Here is a 19,478-nt window from a genome sequence, read left to right as displayed (position 1 = left end):
AGCCTCTTCAACCCTCTTTGGTTCAAACTGTGCAAGATAACAGTGATATGTTACATGATTGGCTAGCAGAATATTTCCTTTCCTGAGGCGAAGACCGTCATCAAGTGATCCTATAATATTACTTTCCGGATGATTCTTGAGAATTCTTGAGGAAGGCCTTTTTGAAGTGGAAACTTCATCACTACGAGAGATAGGAGGATGAACTTCTGGAGGAGTAAGAGGACTTGAAGTTCTAGACATCGATCTCGTTTCCCTTCTTGGGTTGATGGGAGTCGATTCTACTTCTGGTATAGGTTCTTCACCTTCTATATCCAAAGCTTCTACCTCAATATCAGACTCTTCGGTGCTCGGCCCTTCTACATCCTCAATCATTTCCACCTTAGGTAAGGCATCATCAATCTTGACATTTATGGATTCCATCACAGTCTTTGTTCTCTTGTTGAACACTCTATATGCTCGACTTGTAGTAGAGTAGCCAAGAAAAATACCCTCATCACTTCTTGCATCAAACTTCCCAAGATTCTCTCGATCATTTAAGATATAACATTTACTTCCAAATACCCGGAAATACTTCACTTTAGGCTTCTTCTCATTCCATATCTCATATGCAGTCTTCATTGTACCAGCTCGAAAGAAAATCCTATTGCCAATATGACACGAGGTGTTGACAGCTTCTCCCCAAAAATTTTGAGGTATTTGCTTATTAAGCAACATGACTCTTGCCATCTCCTGAATCACACGATTTTTTCTTTCTACCACTCCATTTTGTTGTGGAGTTTTAGGAGCTGAAAACTCTCTTTTAATACCATTCTTCTCACAGAAGGACTCGAATCTTGCATTCTCAAATTCTCTCCCATGATCACTTCTAACTTTGGCTATCGGAATCCCCTTTTCATTTTGTAGTTTCTTGCACAGAATCTCCAGCCTCTCACAAGCTTCTGATTTTTCTCTAAGGAATTCAACCCAAGTGTATCTTGAGTAGTCGTCCACAATGACCATAATATATCTTTTTCCCCCTAGGCTTTCAGTTCTGGTGGGCCCCATCAGATCAACATGAAGTAACTCCAAACAACGAGAGGTGGCTATCACATTTACCTTGTGATGACTTGCCTTAGTTTGCTTCCCCATTTGACATGCACCACAAATGGTCTTCTTTACTTTTCCAAACTTAGGAAGTCCCTCGACTGCTTCAAGTTTGGAGACTTTGGCTACTTGTTTGAAGTTGACATGCCCAAATCTGTGATGCCACAGCTCCAACATATCCACCCGAGCACTTCTACATGATATTGATGCCGTGGGAACTATTCCATAACAGTTATCCGTAGTCCGATTTCCTTCCAAAACCTGAATCCCCTCTTTATTGATGATCAAACATCCTTTCTTGGAGAATTGTACCAGGAAGTTGTCATCACAAATTTGAGTGATGCTCAGCAAATTCGCCTTCAGCCCTTTTATGAACAGCACATCTTTCAACAGAGGCAAACCGGGTATCTCGATGGTTCCTTTGCCTAGGACTTGAGCATGGCTTCCATCCCCAAAGGTCACATAGTCACCCACCTTTTCTTTGAGTGACTTAAATAATGACTTATCCCCTGTCATATGGCGAGAACACCCACTATCAAGATACCACAAACATGCATTAAACACTTTTAATGAGGTATGCACAAATAGGTTCACATGTGACAGACAATCTTGACCTTCAAACACAAACTCATCATCAGGTTTCATGCTAATTTTAGATTGATTTTTCATTTTCAGATTCTCAATCATCTCACACAACATTCTATTCTTTCTTTTATATTTCTTAACCAATGATTTTGATTCACATATGCTACTGTGTAAGACAAGATTCTGATTCTCAAGAACTTTCAGCATGTGAACAAAAACTCTAGCATGTTTCTTAGTTTTTAATAACTCTACAAGGTCATCAGTAAGACACCTTTCAGTCGTATGCATAGAGACATTTTCACAAACACTTGAGCTACAGTTCAGCATGGTATAAACCAAAAATAACAACCACAACTCAGGGGTCTAGGATCACACAAATGGTAATGAAACCAAACAGATGTGTACCCGCTCTGATACCAATTGAAAGTTCAAAAACGTGTACAAAAACACTTTTGAACGTTTAGACCCCCAAAAACCAATTTAATCAACACACGCAATATGTTAAACAATAGTGTGCGGAAACTTAACATATGCTATAACATGGTATTGATTAAACAACTATCTAAGCCACAACAAAATAAATCACAACAGATAATGTAAAGGCAGAGATAGAGAGGAAGGAAGATGCAAACACAGCGATAACACCAGATATGTTATCGAAGAGGAAACCGAAGACCTCGGCGAAAAACCTCTCCGCCGCCCTCCAAGCGGTAATCAATCCACTAGAAAATACAGTTGGGATACAAGGACAGCAATAGACCCTCCAAGCCTAATCTACCCAATGCACCTAAGCCCTCCAAGCTTCTTGCTCCAACGAGGTTGCGCCGAACCTTTTTCTTTTCTAGCTTTCCGGATTCCGCTACTTCACCGTAGCATCAACCAATAAAGATTGGCTCCTTCCTAACTGCTTCCCAGAACTCCAAACGACTGTCTCACAGAGATGATAATGGTGAGAACCAGGTTTGGTATAAAGGCCTCTCAAGGATTTGACAATGGAGAGGAAGAGAGTGAGGGATTTTGATGAGACTCTAAGGTAGAGATTGTGGGTAAAACAATCTGGTTTTTCTTTAGGGTTTCTCTCTCAAAATTCTCTCTGGAAGCTCTCTTTCAATCGTGGGTTAAAAGGGTATTTATACTGAAGAGGAGTGGAATGCGAAACGTCAGGTTTTTCCAAAACAGGGGTGGCTCGCGGCTTGACCTCGCGGCTTGACTAAGTCGCGAGTTCCAGTCGCGAGTTAACCGTATGGCCAGTTGTCCTGTTTTGTCCTGTAGTGCTCCAGCTAGCATGACTGTTCATCTTCCAGCATGCTTGGCACGTGTGCAGATTCTGGCGGGTTGAAGCCGCGAGTCCAGTCGCGAGTCCCAGCCGCGACTCTCTGTTTTCTTGCACACTCTTGAGCAATCTTCACACTATCTCACTCACTACCCTTACAACAATCCCACCTAAATACAGGGTTACTAAATGCTGAATTACAAGCAAATTTGGCACGGAATAAAGCCAATTAGATGGTTGAATAAATTCAACCTTACAAATATCAAGGCATTTATACACTGGGCACTGAAAAGTATTACATCTTTTGCTTTTTGTCGGAGATAACACGGGGTTCTATGGAACGTAGCATTCAAGTTTTCTGGTGGATGAAAAATCAAAAGAACTATTGTCCTCGGAATGATATTTATAATATGATGATCAGACTACATGCTAGGCATAATCGGACAGATCAAGCACATGGTATTCCTTTTTTTGAGATGCAAGAGTGGAGGTATGCCTTTTGTTTTTGCATGTGGCTACTCTGGCTCTTCCTTCTCCAATAAGAGGTGGTGGAGCCTTGAAGGGTATGGTTGTGAGTTCAAAACCTATTGGGTGCGTGTGAAAAAAAAAAATGTCACATTGCTGGGATTTGCATGGTTTTTATTAGTTTGTTGATGCGACTTTGTAGCAATTCAATTCACCCCCGTAATGCTGTATCAGTGGAAGATTTAAAGCATAAGTGTCGAAATCTTATTGCTTTTGTGTTCTTTTTAAATATGCCTTTGAAATTTATATAGAAAATTAATTTGGAAAATAGATTTCGTCTGATTCCATTCAATTTTCTTACCTGTGGCAGAGAATTGGCTAATTCCTCTTAACACTTGGCCTTGAACTGTTGCCTTCTCACAATCAAAGAGTGGTGGAGTATTTCCAGCACAGTACTTCTAGTTTTTAAGAACCTCTCTTGAAACCCTCCTCAGAAACTATTGCTCTTGATCCTGATGAAGACATAGATGTGAAAACAGAATGAAATAGGGTACTTTCTAGTTCAATTGATAATGCCATCATCTACTTGCGTAATCTTCAGAAGGTACTACTTGAAAAATTACTTGTTCTGGAGGAATGTATAACTGCACTAAGGTCGCAGTACAGGCACTGACTTTCTCAGTTCAAGCAGGAGAATGTTTTGGTGTTTTAGGTACAAATGGAGCTGGGAAAACCACGACACTTTCAATGCTGTCTGGCATGTAAAAATTCTGTAATGATACATGAGTAATATATCTGTGGAACATCTAAGCATACCATATCCTGCCACGAACAGTTTCTAATTCAATTAATTTTTCGGAGGAGCCAACTTTAAAAAAAAAAAAAAATTACACATTTATGTGATAATTGAGAACTCTATTATGTGGTGCCTCTTCTCCCTCCCAGCAGTTTCAATTAATTGCTTTATTTATTTATTGAAATTTACATTGCTGAAGTTTTATGCGGTCCTCAACTTGAGGGATTTCATAAGAACATGACAATGATAGAAACTTTTACCAGTATCAAGATTTCTGATCTTTCTAATAATTAAATACCTTCAAATTCGTCTGCTTTTGATTATGTTAGCATAATAGTATGTTTCTGAATTTTAAAGTATTAGTGAGTAAAAATGAATTTGACTAAAATTCATTTAAGTTCTCTAATTTTGAATTCGATCAATTGTGTCCTCTAAATTTTCCCAATTAAGGCCTCTTCGTCAACTTGCATTAAAATGTTTTTTTTTTTTTTTTTTTAATCTGGAAAATATTCAATTATTAATTAGAATTTTTTGAATTTAAAAAAAAATCAAAAAATATAAATAAAAACTTGAACACGTAACTGCAAACATTTAACAAAATTTGATAAAAATTCCTTAATTGAATAAACTTAAAATCTAAAACACTCAATGAAACAATAATAAGTTAAAGAATTGAATTGAATTTTGATCAAATTTAAAGGGTCGAATTTACTTTTTTGCCTATTAGGAATATTCAACAATATTTATTGATATTATATATATTGCTATTTGATGGTTTTTAGACCCCTTAAAACAATTGATTTAACCTAGTTAATTAGCCAAGTTGTTACTTAGTCCAAATTCCAAGTCTAGGTTATCACAATCAAACAATCATATCATGCATAGCAGCGGAAAATAAATAAGACAATGATATGATTACCCAGGAAAACCAAACCGGTAAAAAATCTGGGGAGGATTTAACCTAGCTATCCTCAAGGTAAAAAGCAAATCCACTAGAAAGAATCGAAGTTCGTACAATAAGACTTACAAGCCCCCACGCTCGACTTCTTATTGCTACCAACCAGTAGAACTTACTAACACGACCACGTGCAAGCTCCGAATCCACGGACTCCTTCTTTCTTTGGCCTTTGCAAAACATAAACACCCCCGTTTGTGATTTTGAGATCCCACTCAAAGGTTTAGCAACACAAACACTCTTGTTTGTGACTCCAAGACCACCCTTGAAGGTTTAGATCATCAACACCTTTGATGACTAGAGAAGGCAGCAACTTCTACAATACCGGATCTTGAGATTTTTCAAGGAATAATACCGGTAGAAGACATAAGAGAGTTTTTTAGGAACAAAACCCTAAATACAAAAGAGGCACACTCTTTTCTCTCTGAAAAGCCACATAAAAATGTGCTTAGGGTTTCCTTTATATACTGGGAGAAGTAGATTAGAAACCCTAATCCTAAATGGGCTTGAACTGCTGTTTGGGCTTAATTAAAATTCTGCAGATACGACTTTCGATCGGTCGAGCCTGTCTTTCGATCAATCGAACCAGACAGATTATGAAATCTTCTTCCTACAGCTTGTATGTTCTTGAATCTTGACTTGAATCACCTTGAGCATTGTCTAATAAAACCTATAGACTCTAAGAACTATATCTAGAAAAATTTGTGTTCACGATTTGCCAATTGTTCTAAACATTTAGAACCTAACACTATTCTCACTTTTCCCGCTCCGTCGGACCAAAACCTCCCCACTAGAGTGATGACTCAATAACACTCTATATGACCGGGCCTTAATTACTCCCAACTTTCTCATAATGCTATCTGCACCCAAATAAAGAAAACAAAACAAACAATTACACTTACAGTACATGTATAGACAAAAATGCTAAACAAACATTTCTATAAGTACACTAGGTAATACGAAGGTATCAACCCCAAATAATTTAAGTTGAACACACGCTTTACATTACAAACATTTTCTCAGATCTAAATATGTTGGCTTTCATTTTAGGGGTGCAAAATTACACTTTAGAATTTAGAAAATACCAAAATTATTGTGAGGAGTGGCATTTTCTAACAGTATCAATAGTGACTGGCACTAGCAAAAATAAAAAAGGTATTAATAGTGACTAGTGAGCCCTTGTGAAAGTAAGGTTAGTAAAAAAAGAGCACTGTTTTATTATACACACTTTGTTCCATTGTGATATGTTGTTTTTAAAACCTGAATCAAATTTTTATTTTTATTATTCACATGACGTTTAGTATCCTTTCATTTGTGTAAAATTGTTATATTTCTTTATTGTTTTCAGTTAAGAGTAGACAATATTTTAATTAGAGAGCTCAAATGGAGAAAGATATTCTTGATCCTGAGAAGAAGGGCCAATGGTGGTTGTCCACAATGGACAATGTTGAAGAGGTTGCTAGCACAATAGACAAAGAGGTTCTTGAAGCCCAAAAAATGTTGTAGCTTGCTGCTGCACAGCGGATGAACACTGATATTAGAAGACAAATCTTTTGTATAATAATGAGTGGGGAGGACTACATTGATGCATTTAAGATACTTTATCGTAGGATTTTTTTTTTTTTTAAATTATTTTAGGGTAAAAATTATTTCACACACCCTATCATACACACTCACACACACTTAAATTACATATAAATCATGACTTGAAGAAGTCACAGACTTTCAGTGTGTGTGGGTGTGTATAATAGTGTAATAAACACCACCCTAAATTTTAATTTTATATAAGAGGGAGATGATGAAGACAAATGCTTCTTCCAGCTTCAAAAACACTACTTCAAAATGTGTTTGATCGACAAAGATTTGGTTTCCATAAAGACTGAGCGGGGGATGGGTCCTACCTCTATCACTCTTTTTGACTTTTCATCGATACCGTCAAATATTAACGTTTCGTGGTTGCACATCTCATCTTTCTCTTTGATTGTTTTTTTTTTTTTTTTTTTGGAGATGCTATATATGGTATCTTTCTATGTATCATATGTACCTAGAATCAATGGCCAACTATTTCCTACATTAACAACAACAAAAAAATTAATAAATACATTTACAATAATGATGCAAGTTGAGAAAGAATTATAAAACTAATCAAAGTATAATTAACTTAATTTATAAACCATTCAAAGTATAATTGATTTTAGTTGTATTGTTAAAAAGAATTCAAAATATGGACAGTTGTGGCCAGATAGCATTGTGACATGCAGGCTTTCATGTTCCAATATCTTACTTTTATGCTTATGAAATAAGATTGTAGAAATATAATTTCCCTCATATATTTGCAATAGTTTTTTATGGTAGAAAAATGAGTGATGTTAAGAATATTACAAATTTAATTTACTGCATCTTATTTATAAATTAATGCGTCACAAATCAAAAATTAATGAGTGATTTCATGATTAATGATTCTAAGAAAAAAAAAGATTTCAATATTAATTGAATCAAACTTTAAATAGAGGAATAGTAGCGGTAAAATGGAAGGCAGGCCCAGTAAAATTTGTTATTTTTAAACTTTAGTGGAAGAGATAATTACTATTATTATTATTATTATTACTTGGGTGAGTCTTGGCAGGAAGAGTAGGGAAAGGATTGTATTCTTTTGCAAACCAAACAAATAAAAGATAAGAATTTTCTCTTTTTTTTTTCTTTTTTTCTTTTCCCCTTACCCTTACCCTTCCCCTTCCTACTTGCAAACATATCTTACATCATTTCCTACATCATTTCTTTCCCCATTCAAAACATTTCCTTCATCATTTCTTCCTCTCTTTTTTTGGCAAATATTATTTTTACTAATTTATTTTATTATTTAACTTATTTTTGCTATTTTTTATGAATCTCATTGTACTTTTTAGTACTATTCATATTTCTTATTTTATCTATAGTACTTTCAGTAAAAAAAAATTCAGTTTCAGCAAAAGAAACGAATCCCAAATGAGTTCTTTTTTTTTTCTTTTTTCTTCCTCCATTTGCAACCAAACACAGTGTTGGTTTAAGAGAAAATGATGAGAGAGAGGGAGTGGGCTGGCTTTTTTGAGACCTTCGAAACACTTTCAAATCATGTCCAATTACTATATTATCCTCAATCCCCATCCTGGCGGTGGAAGAAACAGCGGAGAGACGGCAATAATAGCGAAAGATGAGCTATTTGTGTACAAAAGGATGAGGAGGATTGAAGAAAGCGAAGAAAGAGCGCATCAGCAAAATATACTCTCTCTCAGGTAGGGCTAGGGTTTTGTGTCGTGGCTATGCATGGCGCTGTTGTCACTATCGGATCCTGGATTGAAATCAGATACTGGCGGTGGAAGAAACAGCGGAGAGGCAGCGATGATAGCGAAAGATGAGCTATTTGTGTACAAAGGATATGGAGGATTGAAGACAGCGAAGAAAGAGAGAGGTTGCGCGGCCAAAGAGCGCATCAGCAAATTGCCTCCCTTTGCCGCCCGTAAAAGCAGCTCCATCTATCGTGGTATCACCTAGTTCTCTCTCATCGCAAATTTTCGTTTTTTTAGCTTTCTATTCTTCTTTAATGTGTTTGTGTTCATGTTGATGTTGATGATTTTTATTTTTTTTTTCTTTAAAAAAAAAAAAACAGATGGACTGGTCAATATGAAGCTCACCTTTGGGACGAAAGTACTTGGAATCAGAATCAGAACAAGAAAGGAAAGCGAGGTCTCTTCCTCTCTCTCGCTTTGTATTTAGGGAAAATCTTGTATTAGTTTAATTACCAATTAGCTTGACTCGTATATTTTTAATTTCGTTTGGAATATAATTTTCATTCCTAATCTATATATATATATATATATATATATAACCGAAGCTTCTGAAACTCCCACAATTTTCCATGTCAGCATTTATTTTATTTTATTTTATTTTTTAAATTTTATTTAAAAATAAATCTAATTTTTCCCTACCAAATACACGTTAAAACCAAAAAAGGAACAAATCTTTCTTCTCTTCTCACACACTAACTTATTGTGCCACATAAGTTTTGGAGCCTCCACAATTTTCCACATCATTATTATTTATTATTATTTGATTTATTATTTGGTTTTTTTTTTTTTTGATACAGATTTATTATTTGGTTTTTAACTCTATAAATCTACCTTCAAACCCTAAACCTAACGCAACCCTATTGTTGTCCCACTCTCATCCGTTTCTCCCTTCATCCCAGCCAAACACTACAAATTTGATTCTCACTATCAGATTTATGAATCAGCACCAATATTGTCTCCATAAGGCTGCTTTTTTGCTTCTACGTCCATCTTTCTTTTATCAAATTCAAAATGTTAAACCCTATAACTTCTTCTAAACAGTAAACTCCACACACAGTTGAGGCCGCACAATAAATGAGTCTTTGAATCTTTGGTCTATTGTAGGTCTAGGTGAGTCTTTACAGTAAGGTTTTTTTTTCCCCCCTTTTTTTTTTTGGGTTTATTTAGAGAAGTTTTATGGTGAGGTTGACATCCTTTTGGGTGAAATTTTGCTCGAGTAATTTTGGTGACTCCATTTTTTCCCCCCCTCTAAATGTACCATGCTACTGTAATTGCATCTTTTATAAGAAAAAAAAAAAGAGACTATATTGTAACCTTTGTTGTGTTTAAATTTCTATCTCCAATTTCATAATTTAGATTTTTATTTTGCTAATGATGACTTGACTTGTGAACATCATTAGTTTTTTCTTTATCAGATGCTACTATTGAAATATATGCATACAGGTAATTTTCTTAATATCTTATCTTTCTTTCTTTTTTTTTGTGCTTTTCTTTAGTTTTAGTCTTTGTTTAGCTCCTGTGAAATTTGTGGTACAAAGTATTTAGCATCATAGGTAATACTTAGCCTCTTATTCAAATTTGAGAGAGTCTTCAATGTCAGCTTTGATTATTTTAATTGGTTTATCAAGCATGGGTTAGTTGAGAAATCTGGTCCTCATATGCAATTGACAGATGATTAATAAGAGAGACAATAACTTATTATAAATAGAGGTTGAGGAGTTTAACAAGGTTTTGGGCGTGTGGAAAGAATGGCTTAATGAGTAGCAACATGAGAGAAGTCGATGGAGGGGAGGAGACTGGAGAGTTTTTGGACTCTTTTTTTTTTTTGTGAGAATTTTGTAGTGTATTATTTTGGGTATTGGGTATTTTATTATCCAAGTAGGAAATAGAAAACCTAGGTATAAATAGTTGATTTGTTATTTGTTGTTTCATATATCTAAATTGTTTCTATAGTTTGTAAGTGTATGGAAGGAATTAGGGTTATATGGAGTGTGGTTTTTGGTGGATAAGGCTAGAAAAATATATAGAGGTAAGGTTTAGAATATATAGCAATGTATAGATCCTATGAAGTGCTATGCATTTTTTTGCAAGGAAATATATGAACTTAACTGAAATTTTACATGATGAATAATGTTATTTTTTAAATTTTATTTATGGATTGTGGCAAGATGGTTGAGATTTCTATGCAAGATACAGATGGAGTAAATACAAAAAAAAAGAAGAAGAAGAAGAAGAAGAAAAGCTAGAGGTATAAATGCCTGAAATTATTTAACATTTGTTAATTATCCCGTGCATCGCACGGGTTAGCGACTAGTATTTGGTTTAAATATAATCTTCATCTTTCAAAATAAAAAAAGCTGTAATTTTCTCCTTCAAATACTTAACAGCAAATCATTAATACCATTCTAGTTGTATACCCTTAAAACATGGAGCTAATCTGTGCTTTATAATATATTTATGTATCTTAAACTCTGTCTGCAGAATCCCAAGGCTAGCTGCTTTTATTTTTGGCAAAGATATACGTTCCAATCCCGAGGCTAGCTGCTTGTCGGCATGTATATCTTGATTTATTTATTCTTTTCTTTCCTTATTTATTTTCTTGAATGTAGACTCAGTGTCTGTAATAGTGTAATGTAATGTACAAATGGAGCTTAATTAGCTAATTTATTTTCTTTTATTATTCAATTTCAGATTGGGTATTGGCCACAATGATCTGGATAGAAGATGTGTGTGTTTTAGTTCAAACCTATACATATTTCATTTTACTGCATCAACTGGTTAAATTATAATGTGGTCTGCTCCTGCAGTCACGACCAACTTTCATATATATTTTATTCGCTCAGATTTTATTGTGCATCAATGAAGAGATGTCTTTCTTCTGGGTTCCTTTTTATCAGTTTGGGATTGAATGAATTAGTTAGACAATCTGGTTAGTTATGAGTTATGATCTTGATCTGGTTTATTGTTCTCAAATATTTGTTAATTTTAGATAGGTATCAAGAATTTGTATTAATATATAAAATAAAGAGTACAATAGTTCTTTGATGCGGAGAAGATACTGGATGTTAATTGACAATTCATGCCCCCTAGAAAGTTCTTCTATTTCTCTTCCTCCACGTTCCACAAAGTCCACAAGCACGTACGATGATAATAATTTCCAAGCCCTGTGTCTGAAGGAGCTTGGTTTCCTTCTCCAACCTTTAACCATCATATGTATATACATACACATATATTTAACCATCACACACCAAAGATCACCGCTTTTCTTACACATAGAATATCAGTCAACCATGATCATCCTTTACATTTGAGATTTAAGTTCAGGATTTCATAAGAGTCAAGTTTTTTGCATAAGAGTAATGCTACAGATACAAATGATTTTACAACATTTTTACAAATTGCTAACGTGGTTTTAGTATTTTCCAAATAGTTATTGTAAGTAAAAATGTGATGTTAGTGATCGACTTATATTGGAACTAGTAAAAATTATTGTAAAATAGTTTATATCTGTAACATTACTCTTTGCACAATGCATGTTGAATATTGCCTCAAATTCTTAATTAGTTTTGGTTTGAGTTCACTTGACCTAGAAATAAAGGTTTTACTTGGTATGGAAGACAAGAATTCTATAAGGAAAATGATTTTTTATGGAAAAAGTAATGGGTATTGGATTGAACCCTTATAAATAAATATTGTTGCAAAGAGTTTAGTGGTTTTTGCTCAATGTTCCTTCCACCTGAGGAGAGGTGATAAACTCCTAAAAGGATATGATGGGTTTCTTCAAAGAGTAGTACATAGATTATTTGGGATTGAAAGATTGTCCATGCTTGTGTGTTGAGAGTTGTTTGTTTTGTAAGTATGAGAAAGTTATTGAGTGTGTGAATAATGTGCTTCGACTAGGCTCAAATTACAGTAATTGATATTAGAGCTTTCGTTGCATTGTACAACAATATTTATGCTATTTGGTATATAGCGACAATCATGTTTTGGATTGATCTTAGGATAAATAATAATGATCCCCTAACAGAACGTGATATAAGAAAATCTTCCATAAAATAGGAAAAGTATTATATGAAGGTTTGGGATAGAGATCCTTCCAATTACACTTAAGAACATAAATTTGGAGTAAAAATAAGACTGTATCGGATCTATAATATGTATGTTCAACAATATTTGTTGATATTTATTGCTATATATTCTCACTTTTCCCTAGTAGAGTGATGACCCAAACTCTCCCTATGACTGAGCCTTAATAACACCCAACTTTCTCATGCTATCTGCACCAAAATAAAGAATACATATCAACCAATTAATCAAACTTACATTAGATAGTAAAAAATGCTAAACAAAAATTTCTACCTAAGAACACTACCTATGATGAATTACAAAGGCATCAGCCCCTAATAATTCAAGCTGAACACACGCTTTACATTACAATCATTCCTCCAATCTAAATATGTTGCCTTTCATATTAGGAGGTGCAAAATTATACTTTAGAACTTAAAAAATACTAAAATTGTGAGGAGCACAAATACCGTGTAAATGAAGGGAACTTTATGCCCTCCTGTGCCTGATCTTTTCACCTTCTTATGCTTTAACAACCTGCATGGAACCAAATTCAATTACCATGAAAAAAATGAGTGATGTGAAGGATACAAGGTGTGAAGGCCATTGAGGAGTGAGAAGTAAATCAAAGCAAAAAACTAAGTGTGATTGGATGCATCTCAAACTGTGTGGTTTTAGGATGTAATCGAAATGTTGAGGATTGAAATGATAGTGTTTGTGCACTCACACTTAGCCAAACGAACAAGCGGATATACTGAGTCTTTTTTTTTTTTTTTTTGGATAACAGACATACTGATGCTGATGCATAGCAAGTACCAAAGTTTAGGAAAATAATAATGATCTAGGCCGTAACACAACGTGATACACTACAAGAAAAAAGACTTAATACAATAAAATAAGTCATTGTCATAACAACTAATGTCATTGTAATAGGTGTTATTGCAACGATAAAAAAGTCGATGCAAGCCGTTGTAATAAACTCCAAGACAATAGGTTTATGCAACACTAGATTTTCGTTGCAATAAGTACCACATATTGCAATGATTTAGTTTGAAAATCTCGTTGCAATAGGTGTTATTCCAATGACAAAAAAGTTGATGCAAGCCGTTGTAATAAACTCTGTTGTAATAGGTTGAAAAAATCTCAATGTGAAATAAAAGATTACCTATGGCAACAACATATCTCAATGTATAAAAAGAGTTACCTATTACAACAACACATTTCAATGTAACATAATAATTACTGCTACAATCTCATATTGATGTAATAAATTTAAGTTACTATTACAACAAAAAACAACCTAGAGATGCAATAGTATATATTTTACCTCCATTATTTTTTTTGTTGCAATAATATTTGTTGTATTATGTCTTTTTTCTTGTAATGATAGATGAAAATATTTCATAAAGTAGGAAGAGTATATATATGAAGGTTTGGGATAGAAACCTTCCATTTACACACTTAAGAGCATAGATTTGGAGTAAAACTTGAGCAAAGATGCCATAAGACTGTCGTATCTATAATATGTATGTTCAGCAATATTTGTTGATATTATTGCTATTCTCACTTTTCCCCATCCGCCAAACCATAACATCCCTAGCATAGTGATGATCCAAATTAAGTCTCCCTATGACTGGCCCTTGATAACACCCAACTTCCTCATGCTATCTGCACCAAAATAAAGAAAACAAACAACCAATCAAACTTTCATTGGATAGTAAATAGTGCAAAACAAAAATTTCTACTGAAGAGAGAGATTAGAGAGATCACATTCTAAGAGCTTTGCTTGTGTCAGGGCTGTCACCAAGCTCTTGGCGGATTTTCACTTCGATGTAATAGCCACCAGAGATCAACTTCAATATCGCATCAACTCAGTGCTGCATGTGAGGCGGAGAGTTAAGACAAGGAGGTGTGGCTAAGTCTGCAGAGTACTGAAGTAGAGACAAAGCAACTTCGCTTTCAAGAGGAGATGGGAAACTTTCCATTGACATTGTCTGTTTATTTCTCTCAACTCTAAAGCTGGGGGGTTGCCTAAGTTTTAATGGATCTTCTTTTCTATCATTGCATACACTTCGAGTAGGCCTTAATTAAATGCGCACACACATTTGAGATATTCTTTCTTCCTTTGGATGGCTTTGAGCAAGTGGTTTAAATTAGTTTTTTGTAAAAAGAGTAACGAGATTGTTTATAATATATTTACAAAAGCTTCTGTGTTTCTGTGATGCGTTTGCATTAAGCAAGAAAACCCTACATTCTTTGGAAAATAAAGAGGGTTTAAACCATTTCACTTTTATTAAAGGGGGCTTTACTTCATTTACTTTTAGGATTAAAGAGGGATAGGTTTGCATGTACAAACAAAAATGCTATAAGTCATAGACTTCAAAGAAAAAGGGAATGCTAAGGCCAAAGCAAAAGAAAAAAAGAATATCACATGTCTGTATATCTCATATCTATGTGTGTGTATTTTAGGGCCTATTCAAACCGTATGCAAAGACAAACATAAAAATTCAAGCAACTCTCCCATCTCCTCTAGAAAGCGAAGTTGCTTTGACTATACTTTTGCTCTCAGTCTCAGGCACACCTCCTTTCCTCTCTCCACCTCACATACACCACTAAGCAGACGCCATTTAGAAGTTGCTCTCTGGTGGCTGTTATAGCCTTGACAAAAGCAGTGCTCTTAGAATGTGATCTCTCTAATCTCTCTCTCTCTCTTAACTTTACTACTTTCCATGCATTTGTTAGCTCTTAGTATGTTTGTTTGTTCGTTTGGCTAATTGTGAGTGCACCAAAACACTATCATTTTTGTTAACATGTATTAGGGCATGTGGCCTTTAGGCCCACCTTGTTTACTTGTATAACACACTTATTTGTACTGCATACTTTGCCTCCTATATAAAAGGCACTCATGTATATTCTATTACTTGAGAAATACAATACAATAATTTAGTATGTTTGTTTGTTCGTTTGGCTAATTGTGAGTGCACCAAAACACCGTCATTTTTGTTAACATGTATAGGGTATGTGGGCTTTAGGCCCACCTTGTTTACTTGTATAACACACTTATTTGTACTGCATACTTTGTCTCCTATATAAAAGGCACTCATATATATTCTATTACTTAAGAAATACAATACAATCATTCAGTATTTCTAACATGGTATTAGAGCCATCATTCTGATTTTTTCTTTACAATCTTGTTTCTCATTGGTGTTATTCTAGACTCACAATTGCTTCTGCCATTACAATTGCTACTACAACCATTCGCGGTTAAACCTCTGACACATCTCAGTCATCATCTTTGGTTCCAGACCTGCAACTGCCATCGTTTAGAGTCTCGAGACCACTGCCATACCATCGTCACCGTGATCCTTGCCCCGATTGTTTTTTTGCAAGTACCACTGAGATTGCCCTCCGCTGATCTACTACTTTATGGAAACTTGACCGTCATCGGAGGCTCCAAATGCCCTCACGTGCCACCCAAAGTTTCGGCGAGATTGAACCATGCGCCTCACACACCCCAAGCGCCACTAGGTCACCTACTGACGCCATCACCACCATGTCAGCATCCACATAAGCCCCATCTGACGTCATCATAATGAGTTGACCGCACCGTTGACCGTTGACTTTTTCTCATAGTTGACTTTTTGCTGTCCAGGTGCTCCTTATCCAGTTTTTCGCGTAGATTTCATTTTTTTAGTCCGTCTTTGCATATTTTGCTTCTAAATGAAGAATAAGGACAAGTCTTCTTCTTGTTGCAATAATCGTCGCCGACAATCTAGCAAATGTTTTTGCAACTTTTGCAAACGTTTTGGCCATAATATTAAGACTTGCTATCATCGCAACAAATCAGTTATTTCAATTTTTGCTGCTACTGTTGCTAACATTGAAAGTGTCCAACCAATGGCTCCCGTCTCTGCGCAATCTAAGTCTTCAGGACACACTTTCACCATGTCCATAGATTACCTTAAAAACATCATCACTAATGTCATTTGTATGATTGGTAATGCATCTTATTCCTCTTCTCTCTCAACTTTATCTGGTATGTCTTCTTCATCTTGGCTTATGGATTCTGCTTGTTGCAATCACATGACACCTCACTTGTCCTTATTTTCTGAACTTAAACCTGCACCACACCCTCTTAATATTCGCACAGTAAATAGTTCCACAATGTCTGGTCATAATATAGGTTTCGTTTCGACCTCCAACCTCTCGGTTCCTGAGGCCTTTAATGTTCCTGACCTTTCTTACAATTTATTTTTTGTGGGACAATTAGTTGAGTTGGGTTATCGCATTATCTTTGATTATTCTGGGTGTATTGTGTAGGATCTAAGGATGGGACCAGAGCTTAGGACCAGTCTCAGAGGTGGTGGAAACCTAACCATCATTAGAGGCTCCACGCACCCTCACGCACTGCCTAAAGTTTCAGCAAGATTGAACCACACGCCCCACGCATCGCTGGGTCACCTTTGATGTGCACTTTATGGCCTTAAACAAGCTCCGCAAGCTTGGTTTGCCAAATTCAGCACTACCATCTCTCGCTTAGGTTACATGGCCAGTCATTACTTCTCCTGTATGTGGATGATATGATCATAACTGGTGATGACCTCAGTGGCATTCAAGAACTCAAGGATTTTCTCAGTTAGCAATTTGAGATGAAAGATCTTGGACATCTCAACTACTTCTTAGGTCTTGAAATCACTCATTCTACAAATGGACTTTATATTACTCAAGCCAAGTATGCCTCTGAACTTTTGTCTCGAGCTGGATTCACTAATAGCAAGACTGTTGACACTCCAGTTGAGCTTAATGCGCATCTTACTCCCTCAGGAGGGAAACCATTGTCTGATCCCTCTCTTTACAGACGCTTGGTTGACAGTCTAGTTTATCTCACTGTCACTCATCCAGACATTTCCTATGTTGTTCACCAGGTGAGCCAGTATCTGTCTACTCCACGATCGACTCACTATGCTACTGTTCTGCGCATTCTTCGATACCTAAAGGGCACTCTCTTCCATGACCTTTTCTACTCTGCTCAGTCTCCTCTTGTTCTCCCTGTATTTTTTTATGCTGATTGGGTAAGAGACCCCACTGATCGCAGGTCCACCACTGGTTATTGCTTTCTTCTTGATTCTTCTTTGATTTCTTGGCGAAATAAGAAACAAACTCATGTGCCCCGCTCTAGTACTGAAGCAGAATATCGTGCCTTTAAGTAAGGAGCTGGCAAACATCGATTTAACCCTCAAAATTGACAATTCATGCCCCATAGAAAGTTCTTCTATTCCTCTTCCTCCACGTTCCACGAAGTCCACAAGCACGTACGATGATAATAATTTCCAAGCCTTGTGTCTGAAGGAGCTTGGTTTCCTTCTCCAACCTTTAACCATCATATGTATATATATACACATATATTTAACCATCACACACCAAAGATCACCACTCTTCTTACACATAGAATATCAGTCAACCATGATCATCCTTCACATTTGATATTTAAGTTCAAGATTTCATATGAGTCAAGTTTTTTGCACAAGAGTAATGCTACAGATATAAATTATTTTATAACATTTTTACAAATTGCTAATGTGGATTTAGTATTTTCCAAATAGTTATTGTAAGTAAAAATGTGATGTTAGTGATCGACTCATATTGGAACTAGTAAAAATTTGTCACATTAGCAATTTGTAAAAATGTTGTAAAATAGTTTATATCTGTAACATTACTCTTTGCACAATGCATGTTGAATATTGCCTCAAATTCCTAATTAGTTTTGGTTTGAGTTTACTTGACCTAGAAGTAAAGGTTTTACTTGGTGTGGAAGACAAGAATTCTATAAGGAAAATGATTTTTTATGGAAAAAGTAATGGGTATTGGATTGAACCCTTATAAATAAATATTGTTGCAAAGAGTTTAGTGGTTTTTGCTCAATGTTCCTTCCACCTGAGGAGAGGTGATAAACTCCTAAAAGAATATGATGGGTTTCTTCAAAGAGTAGTACATAGATTATTTGGGGTTGAAAGATTGTCCATGCTTGTGTGTTGAGAGTTGTTTGTTTTGTAAGTATGAGAAAGTTATTGAGTATGTGAATAATGTGCTTCCACTAGGCTCAAATTACACTAATTGATATTAGAGCTTCTGCTACATTGCACAACAATATTTATGCTATTTGGTATATAGCGACAATCATGTTTTGGATTGATCTTAGGATAAATAATAATGATCCCCTAACACAACGTGATATAAGAAAATCTTCCATAAAATAGGAAAAGCATTATATGAAGGTTTGGGATAGAGATCCTTCCAATTACACTTAAGAACATAAATTTGGAGTAAAAATATGATTGTATCGGATCTATAATATGTATGTTCAACAATATTTGTTGATATTTATTGCTATATATTCTCACTTTTCCCTATTAGAGTGATGACCCAAACTCTCCCTATGACTGAGCCTTAATAACACCCAACTTCCTCATGTTATCTGCACCAAAATAAAGAATACATATCAACCAATCAAACTTACATTAGATAGTAAAAAATGCTAAACAAAAATTTCTACCTAAGTACGCTACCTATGATGAATTACAAAGGCATCAGCCCCTAATAATTCAAGCTGAACACACGCTTTACATTACAATCATTCCTCCGATCTATATATGTTGCCTTTCATATTAGGTGGTGCAAAATTATACTTTAGAACTTCGAAAATACTAAAATTGTGAGGAGCACAAATACCGTGTAAATGAAGGGGCCTTTACGCCCTCCTGTGCCTGATCTTTTCACCTTCTTATGCTTTAATAACCTACATGGAACCAAATTCAATTACCATGAAAAAAATGAGTGATGTGAAGGATACAAGGTGTGAAGGCCATTGAGGAGTGAGAAGTAAATCAAAGCAAAAAACTAAGTGTGATTGGATGCATCTCAAACCGT

General features: G+C 35.4%; 2 protein-coding genes across 3 annotated transcripts in view; both read left to right on the top strand.

The window, feature by feature from the left end:
• Positions 1-19,478, top strand: part of LOC126693776 (pentatricopeptide repeat-containing protein At2g41720) — a 59,423-nt gene that overhangs the window by 7,656 nt on the left and 32,289 nt on the right. The window lies entirely within an intron of this gene.
• LOC126693778 (AP2-like ethylene-responsive transcription factor At2g41710) lies at positions 8,124-11,197 on the top strand. The gene is made up of 3 exons (XM_050389903.1): positions 8,124-8,677; positions 8,804-8,880; positions 10,965-11,197. The coding sequence occupies exons 1-3, from the start codon at positions 8,461-8,463 to the stop codon at positions 11,022-11,024; spliced, it is 354 nt and encodes a 117-aa protein (XP_050245860.1). The 5' UTR covers positions 8,124-8,460; the 3' UTR covers positions 11,025-11,197.

The sequence above is a fragment of the Quercus robur genome, chromosome 7 (assembly GCF_932294415.1).
Source record: "Quercus robur chromosome 7, dhQueRobu3.1, whole genome shotgun sequence".
Taxonomy (NCBI): Eukaryota; Viridiplantae; Streptophyta; class Magnoliopsida; order Fagales; family Fagaceae; genus Quercus; species Quercus robur.
Note: the sequence above shows the minus strand (reverse complement) of the source record. Positions and strands in the feature narration are given on the sequence as shown.